The sequence below is a fragment of the Myotis lucifugus genome, unplaced genomic scaffold, assembly GCF_000147115.1.
Source record: "Myotis lucifugus unplaced genomic scaffold, Myoluc2.0 scaffold_128, whole genome shotgun sequence".
Lineage (NCBI taxonomy): Eukaryota > Metazoa > Chordata > Mammalia > Chiroptera > Vespertilionidae > Myotis > Myotis lucifugus.
In genome coordinates this window covers 773,061-782,118 of record NW_005871176.1, presented here as the reverse complement: position 1 = coordinate 782,118, position 9,058 = coordinate 773,061, and the positions used below count along the sequence as shown (strand labels likewise).

Below are 9,058 nucleotides of genomic sequence, written 5' to 3'. Positions count from 1 at the left end.
CCCAGGGCGTTAACGGACGCTACATTCATAGGACTGGTTTGCTATGACGCCAGGTCATGTGACACTTCTGTTGTGGTGATGCTTCTTACTGCAGTGACAGTGTCAAGCAGCAAGGATGGACCGACTTCAGGCAGAATACGCTGACCCCTTATGAGGTCCAAAGGCCCAGACAGAAGTAGAGCAACGAGCTTTCAGCGAGGGAGAGGAGAATGAGAGATGCTTACGGCGTGGACAGCAGCCGTTTACACATGTCGTCCCGAGGATAAGGAGTGAGACGCTCCTTGGATTTAGAGGCAGGGAAGACCCTTGAGGACCTCGCTGGGGCTGTTGCCATCGATCTGAGGGCAAATCCAGATTGGGGGGGGGGGGGCCGGGTGGGGGGTGAGTGAGTGGGACATGAAGCCAAGATATCCTGGGGCACGATTGGCTCTGAAGGAGAGGAGAGAGCTGGGTGGTCAATGGAAGGGTTTGCCCAGTGGCCCCAGAAAGCAGACCCGCTGCTGGGATTTTGAAAAAGTATCGCCTCTCCCCCAACACCGTGAGCTCTTTACGATCAGAAATGGGGTCTCCCTGTCATGACCTCTCCACAGGGCCCTGTATCTTCGCAGGATTTGGGTCGTAAGGAACGAGATGCCCAACCACAAGAGGCATCTGACTGGTCTGGCAGAGGGCAGTGCCGGGAGGGGGAGGGCGGAGGGCAGCTGCTCAACCGTGTGGTCAGAGACCCAGCCTTTTCCCACCTTCTGCTCCCCGACCTTGGCCATGGGATGCCATGACGCCTGGTGCCACTCCAACCTCATGGCCTTACCCCATAGAAGAGGCTTTCCCCCTCGGACGTCTCTATTTTGGGGGAAGAAATGAATCCTTCCCACAGCCCCCAGGAGACTTTCCCTGTGGCTCATTGGCCAGAACAAGGTCACGTGCTCCCAAAGACCAATCATTGAAAGGAAAAAGGTAGGAGCATGACTGGTTTACACCAATCACAACCCATTCCCAGCCCCTACGGCAGTGGTTCTAAACCTTGGCTGCACATTAGAATCACCTGGGAATCTTTTTAAAATCCTGGTTTCTGGGCCTCATCCTCGGGAAATTCTGTTTCTTTGCACCTGGACACACCTGTTGGGAAGAAGAAAGCGTCTCCCAGTGCTTGGGGGCGGGCGTCCCCGTCAGACTGGGCGCTCGCTCCCCGAGGGCAGGAGCTCTGTCTTCCCATCGGAAGGACCCGGAGCCTAGGTGCTTGCCCGGACTAGACGCGTCTGGAGGACAGGGGCCATCGAACATTCCCAAACCCTCAGCCAGGTTTATTTTCTTGTGATTCCAGGGAAGCAGGATCTCTGTCGCAGGCTGCTGTGTGAATGTGATAAAGCAGCTGCCTACTGTTTTGCGAGAAACCGGAACACCTACCAGAAAGACTACAGACGCTACCCCTCCAAGAACTGCAGTGGGAGAGACTTCTGGTGCTGAGGTCCCGCCCCCGGAAGTCTAGCCTCCCACACTGAGCTTCCCTCTCTGGCCCCCACCCCTCCCCACCCTGGCTAGTTCCCAACAACGAAGGAAACACCCCTCTCCCATCCCAGAGACAAGCCAGGAGCCCCTTGACCCCCAGAGAGAAGCCTTCTTTCCAGAATGAGAAGCCCCGGGGCATGTGGCCTGGCGCCTTTCCCCTCTTCCTTGGGAGGCAGGAGATGTCTCCGTCCCCACTGCTCTCCAAGTCCTGCTTCCTGCTGAGCTGTGGGGGCTACATTCCCAGGGTCTCCTCTAAATAAAGCAATTAGTTCATTGGCAAACTGTGTACGTGTCTGTGTGTATGTGTGTGTGTATGTGTGGTTGCATACACATGTCTGAGTGTGGTGCACGTGTGTGAATGTGTGTGAGTGCATATGTGTGTGTGAATGTGTGTATGTGTGAGTGTGTGTATGTGTATGTTTGTGACTGTGTGTGTGTGATTGTATGTGAGAGTGTGTATGGGTGTGTGTAAGTGTGTGTGCCTGTGAGTGTGTGTATGTATGTGAGTGAGTGTGTGTGAGAGTGTGTGTTGTGCGTATGAGTGAGAGTGTGTGTGAATGTGTGTGTGTGAGTGTGAATGTGTGTGGGGATGTGTATATAGGTGTGTGTGTGTGCCCATACTTGTGCATGTGAGTGTGTGTGTGTGTGTCTGCCTGCCTTGATGTGAGAACAAACTGGGGTTATAAATAGAGACTCCTCAGACTGGCTGAGTCACATCCGCCACCACCACCTCACTGAGCCCTTCTCCCCTACTGTCATTGGCGATAGCTTTGGGCTTATTGGAGAAGTGGGAGCGGTACCAGCACCAGTGAGACCCAGCTGTGGCTGCTCCTTCCCTTGGGCGAGAGCTGCTCCTGCTGGCCTGTTGGGGGAAAACAGAGCCTCCGTCTTGATGTTAAGGCAGCTACGATTTGCACCTCCACGTGCAATATTCTCCTGTGTGTCCGGCCCGGGGGAGGTGGGTGCAGGTGTGGCTGGCCAGCAGCTGGATCCCAGGGCGCTATCCCCTCACCGGGGCCGGCTTCCCGGGCTGCCAGTCCCGCAGGCCCGTGCTCAGAAGGGCATCGCACCTCATTGCATGCTGTGTCCCAGCCACCTTGAAATTCAGCATAACCTAGGGCCCCGCTTTTTATTCCACACTGAGACCCATAAATGACTGCTGGTTGCTACTTGCCCTCCCGTCACCCAGGTTCCGCCGGGATAGTCGCACCTGGGCCTGCTACTTGAACAATCACCATCAGGGTGGCTGGGCGTGGGTCCCTGCTTGGGGCGTGGGTGCGAGCTGGGCTTTAACCCAGGTGTGATTCAGAGGCGGTACCTTCTGTCACTCATCTCCCAGAAGGGCTGCCTTTTTCTAATTCGGCATAAAGACGCTTCCTTTGCTGGCGGGAGCCCTGCTCCTGTCCACGGGCACCCATAATAAGAGAAATGCACATTAAAACTCCACTGAAATATCATTTGTATGTATCAGAATAGATAAAAATCCAAAAGCATGACAGCCTGCCCTGTCGACAAGGCTGTGGGGGGGGACAGGCGCTGTGGGAGGGCAAAATGCCCTCGGAGGGCCAATCGGCGTCTCCATCCACATTATGAGTGTGTTCATCCTTTGGCTCGGCGACCCCTCTTCTAGAAATTTGCTCTACGAAGGCACACAGGCACATGCAGAGCAATTCCTGGGGAATTTTTTCATTCCCACATTATTCTGAATTGGATTGGAAATAACCCAAGTATCCGTGTACAGCGGACTAATGAAATAAGCAATGACGACCTCAAAATGGAATGTGTCTGTTTAGGGAGGGCGGCTTTCTCTGTGGCAGATAGGAAACCGCCATGAGGGCAGCCAGGGAAAGGAATGGGGTGAAGGGCAGCGTCGGGGGTGGGGGGCTGCATTTATGTAGGAAAGGTTGGAAGTGTGAACACGTATGTGTTGCTATTGCCATACACCTTAAAGGACACACAAGAAGTTCATTAGAATGGCTGCCTACGGAGAGAAAGCAGGGCGAGCATGGGAATGGGGTGGGCACAGATGCGTGAGAGGAAGGTTCCTCGATGTGTAATTCTTAGCCCCATGCTTGTATTTCCTATTCAAAAGAAAGTGAGCATCAGCAAACACATTCCCCTCCTCAGACAACCACCAAATGTTAGACAATATAGTCTCATCCAGGAATTGGCCAACTGCGGCCTGTCTTTTTTTTTTTTCCAATAAGGTCTGTAGATGAGTAATAGTGTCTGCTTGCTGGTTTCTATCATTGTACCGTGGCTACATGTGGGGTGTTAACATCCAGGGAAGCTGGGATTCCCGGGGAATACAGGCATGTCCCACTGCAACTTTTCTGTAAGTGTAAGTGTGTTTCAAAATAAGGTGGTTTGATTTTTTTTTTAAGAGAGAGAAATAAGTTATTTTTCCTCATACACAAAATAGGAAATAGTAGTAGAAAAAAATTCAGCCATAATCCTAAGACAAAAAAGAACCATTGACAAAAGGCTGAGTCTTTGTCCTAGCTGGTTTGGCTCAGTGGATAGAGCCTCAGCCTGCAGACTGAAAGGTCCCAGGTTTGATTCCAGCCAAGGGCATGTGCCTTGGTTGTGGGCATATCCCCAGTAGGAGGTGTGCAGGAGGCAGCTGATCGATGTTCTTCTCTCATCAATGTTTCTGACTCTCTGTCCCTCTCCCCTCCTCTCTGTGAAAAATCAATAAAATATATATTTTTTAAAACTTTTCTGAACACTTATGATACTGAAAGCACTTTCCATCAGAGAAGGTCCACCCTACGTAAAATTGCAACCCACATTCACCCACTCCCTCTTGCCACGCCTTCTCCATCTCTATTGCTTCTGTTCATTGCATGATCCCCACCGAACAGGCTATATAATTTATTTTTCCTGTCTTTTGTTTATTCTTTGTCCCTCTCCACTAAAAAGGTGCACCTTGAATACTGGTGTTTGTTTGTCCACTGATGTACTCCAAGTGCTTAAATTAGTCCTTGGGTGAAGGAGGCTGTCAAGAGACCAAATCATGGACTTCGAATTCTTGTGGGGGAAACCCTGAGAAGATGGGACAAGAGCAGCCACGTGGGCGGCCAGCAGAGTCCGTGAGTGCTGTGGCCTGGACGCAGTGTCAGGGCGCTCCAGGATCAGGACTGTCAGGGAGGCAGTTTGCCTATTGTAGACATGACCATGTTCCAAAAACTGCGGTGCTTAACAAAAGACCAAAGTCTACTCTAGCCCCTCCCCTCTGAACCTTGACTGTCAAGGCTAAAGCAAACAGCTCTGAGAGCGAAAATGCCAGGCAGACAGCGATCCCTGGAGGGTGATGGGTCTGCTAGGCACAAGTCCCACCAGCTGAGGGGCTTAAATGGCAGATGTATTGTTTCATCGTTCCTGAGGCCAGAAGTCTGAGATCAAGGTCCAGGTGTGGCCGGTTCCTCGGGAGGGAGGGCCCTGAGAGAGAATCTGTTCCATTTTCTCCCCTAGCCGCTGGGGTTTCCCGCCACCTTCAGGGTTTCTTGGCTTATAGAAGCATCGAAGACCTCAGCCGACATCTTCACATGGTGTCCTCGCTGAGTGTGTCTGTGTCCAAATTTTCCCTTTTTGTAGGGACACCAGTACTTTATCTTAACTAATCACATCTTAAAGGCCCTGTTTTCAAATAAGGTTACACTCCGAGATACTGGAAGTTAGGACTTCCACACAGGACTTGGCCCGGGACTCAGTTCACCCTCACACAGGCCTAGTGTTGGAACTACATTGCATCTCCGAGGTGAACGCTGCCTCGAAGGTGTTAGCACAGACGAGCTTATGCTGCAGTCACTACCAGCCTCAGTGACCAGTGACTGAAACCAACACGTCCTTCTCCCTAAGTCCCATGAGGGTCTGTGGGTCTCTCCCGGGCGGGTGTTCTCCAGGCCCTGACTCGGGGATCCAACCTGCTGCCCTGCTTCTGGTCCCACCACGAGGGACAGGGAAAGGCCCCTCGGCACCAATGCTCAGGTGCTCTCACTGGAGCCAGTCCCCTGGGCCTGCGCACCTGGAGGGGCACCTGGGGAAGGGGGCACAGGTGGAGTGTTTAGGAGCTCTGGCCTCAGCCACGCTGGCTGTTTTGGGGCTGGTGTCAGGGAGGGTTTACCGAAGGCCCTGGAAGCTCAATGCTGAGCATGTCTTGAACGGCCGGGGAGAAGGTATTTGCTTTAGGAATTAAAGCTGGAGTCACCCATGTCCCTGACGGGTAAAGAAGAAAGAACAATAGACCTGGGAAGCAGTCATCAGTTCTGTCAGTGGACAAGGTGAGTGAGGACTGGGGTAAGGTGGAGGCAGCGCTTTAGGGTGAACTCCAGGGCAGGCTCTGGCTTTTTCCAGAAGGGGAGGATGAGGAAGAGGAGAAGAAGAAAAAGAAAGAAGAGCACGAAGAGAAGGTGGACGTGCTGGCCCAATAGGAAGGGACCATCTGCTTCACTGCAGGCCTTCCCTTGTTGGGGCCCCGGGTGGGGTGGAGGATGGGGGGCAGGACAAGTCCTCACATCCCCACCACCTCCCGCAGAAACTCACATGGATCCTGGTATTTTCTAGAGGTTGAGTGTGTACACCCGGTGAATGAATGAATAACAATAAATGCCCTCCTTTTTCTAAATGCCCCCATTCCTATACCAAATGCCACATTCAGCCAAAAAATGGAGCAATCCTCGCCCCAGCGATGGCCTGCTGGCTTGCAGATGAGCCATAGTGCTGGGGTCCAATCCCAGCGGGTCCAGGGGTCCCCCAAGGTGTGGACGGAGTCGGTGAAGAAGGAATGACACGGAGACAGCCTTCAGTTGATCAGCAGCCTAGTCAGGACCTCTAGCCAGGATCTCCAGCCAAAGTTCTGGTCGGAGTTCTGGTTAGGAACTGAGGAGGATCTGAGGAGGATCTGATGAGGATCTAATCTTTATTGTCTTGTTACATCTATATTTATACCAGCCAATTTTAATCCTGTCAATTTCTATTACAAAGGTTAGGGCGTTTCTTATCTCCATTCCAGGGAGTAAAGATTATGTAGCTTAACTACCCGCCTGGCACTTAATTAAGGGGTTGTATCCCCTCCCTAACCTCAGGGAAAAATCCCCACGTGGGGAAACAACCTTTCTCGGTGAGGTGACCTTGGTTAAAACACGTGGCGCTAAAGGGAGCAAACATATTAAGAACAGTATGCTATATACGCCAGGTCCATTGAAACATATGCTATGCAGATGTTTCTTTCCTGCAGCGACTGTGTCAAGCAGCAAGGGATGGACCAGCTTCCGGCACCATAGCCTGCAGCAGCAGACGCCCCTGCTCTCTCCTGACCCTGGTTCCAGGGAGGGGACTGGTGCTCACACCCAGCGCCTGGTTACGGGAATGGACTGAAGTCAGGAATGAGGCCCCTGGGAAAGATTACAAAATAATCTACAATTTTGGCATCCGCTAACAGCACATACTGTTTTCCATCCTCAGCTCTGTCCTGCCAGCTACTGAGGGGAAGAAAAGGGGATTGCCCAGGGCTATAGGCATGCCAAACTTTGAGTCCACTCACTGGAGGCACTCCCACCCCTTTTGCATACCCACCAACTCCCATCCTTCCCTAGGGGGCAGCTATTTAAGGGGAGCTGGAGTTCAGATTTAACAAGACCAGCACTTGGAGCTATTAACACCAGCATTCTCTGAGAGGTAACACCCCAAAATTCCTGCCCTGTCAGGAGTATGGGCCCTGCTCAGTGGCTGCCTTTAAGAGTGGCTGTGTTGGCATATGTGTCCATGTGTACTTATGCATGTGTCTGTTGCATACATGGACAAATACATGCATGTGCATGATTTGGGGGATGTGCACAAGTGTGTTGTATGGGTATGTGAGTGATTGTATGAAAGGAGGTCTGCATTAGTGGGTGAGTCCAGCAGTGGGTATATGCATGCATATGTGTGTGACTATATATGCATTTGCGCATGTGTACATGCGTAAGGGGTTAGAAAGTCTTGCAAAGAGAGGGTGCTGTGCTTTAGTTTTGGGGAAAAAAATTGGAGATTGGACTTCATAGATGGAATTCCCAAGCCTTGAATCCGGTTGGAACAAGTAAGATGTGTCTAAGGGGGCGGGGGAGAGGTGCACAACCTATGACCTTGGGAGTCTGAGTTGGTTGGTGCCGGGAGCCAGTCCATCCTTGCTGTTTCAAGGGACCTGGCATATATGGCATACTGTTCTTAATATGTTTGCTCACCTTCTTGGTGCTATGTGTTTTAACCAAGGTCACCTCTCCAAGAAAGGTTGTTTCCCCAGGTAGGGATTTTTCCCTGAAGTTAGGGAGGGGATAAAAACCCTTAATTAAGTGCCAGGTGGGTAGTTAAGCTACATAATCTTTACTCCCTGGAATGGAGATAAGAAACGCCCCTAACCTTTGTAATAGAAATTGACAGGATTAAAATCCGCTGGTATAAATATAGATGTAACAAGACAATAAACATCAGATCCTCATCAGTTCCTAACCAGACTTGGCTGGAGAACCTACACAGAACCTAGACTCAGAACCCAGAAACAGAACCTAGCCAGAGAACCTAGCTGAAGAACCTACAGACAGAACCTAGGAAGAGAACCTAGTGACAGGACTTGGCTGGAGAACCTAGACAGAACCTAGAGACAGAACCTAGGGAGAGAACATGACAAAAGATCCTGGACAGAACCTGGCTACAGAACTTGGCTGGAGAACCTAGACAGAACATGGCAGGAGAAACTGGATAGAACCTGGCTGGAGAACCTGGAGAACCTGGCTGGAGAACTTAGCAAGAGAACCTGTACACAGAACTTGGCTGGAGATCTTGGACAGAACTTGGCTGGAGATCCTGGATAGAGATCCTGGCTAGGCTGCTGATCAACTGAAGGGTGTCTCCATGTCATTCCTTCTTCGCCGACTCTGTCCACACCTTTGGGGACCCCTGGACCTGCTGTGGTTGGACCCCAGCCTCTGGCGCCCCAAACAGGGACCCCTAGAGAGCACAGCTGACTCCTCCCCGGACACCGACACCACAATCAAGCCCGGCCCTGATGGACTCTTTGATGCAGCCCTTCAACTCGCTGACGCTTTGGGAAGCCCATCGCCAATGACGCTGCCCGCTAGCCAGATCAACAAGGACAACCAAACCACCAACTTGAGGACAGCTGAAATCCCTTGACTAAAGAGGCCAGCAACCTTCTACAGGAACAGGGCTCCTTGTGCACTCCATCCACTATATTTATAGCTATGCTCACTATCATTGCTTGTCAGACTTCTGAGTCTTAAACAACCCAATCCGAGAGGTGGCCGCTGATTTACATACGCTATCATTTAAAAAATAAAAAAGGGGGAATTTGCCGGGAGCCAGTCCATCCTTGCTGTTTCAAGGGACCTGGCATATATGGCATACTGTTCTTAATATGTTTGCTCACCTTCTTGGTGCTATGTGTTTTAACCAAGGTCACCTCTCCAAGAAAGGTTGTTTCCCCAGGTAGGGATTTTTCCCTGAAGTTAGGGAGGGGATAAAAACCCTTAATTAAGTGCCAGGTGGGTAGTTA

At 51.4% G+C, this 9,058-nt stretch overlaps 2 protein-coding genes across 2 annotated transcripts in view; both read left to right on the top strand.

Moving 5' to 3' along the window:
* The window catches only part of LOC102427352 (phospholipase A2, membrane associated-like), a 5,195-nt gene extending 3,408 nt beyond the window's left edge, over window positions 1-1,787 (top strand). The window contains exon 5 of the mRNA XM_014460231.2: window positions 1,322-1,787. Within this exon, the coding sequence (XP_014315717.1) occupies window positions 1,322-1,464 (143 nt within the window). The 3' untranslated portion in view covers window positions 1,465-1,787. The remainder of the gene's footprint in view (window positions 1-1,321) is intronic.
* Window positions 1,788-7,152: 5,365 nt separating this feature from the next.
* The window catches only part of LOC102427037 (phospholipase A2, membrane associated-like), a 6,743-nt gene continuing 4,837 nt past the window's right edge, over window positions 7,153-9,058 (top strand). The window contains exon 1 of the mRNA XM_014460230.2: window positions 7,153-7,185. The gene's annotated coding sequence lies outside the window, so the exon portion shown is untranslated. The remainder of the gene's footprint in view (window positions 7,186-9,058) is intronic.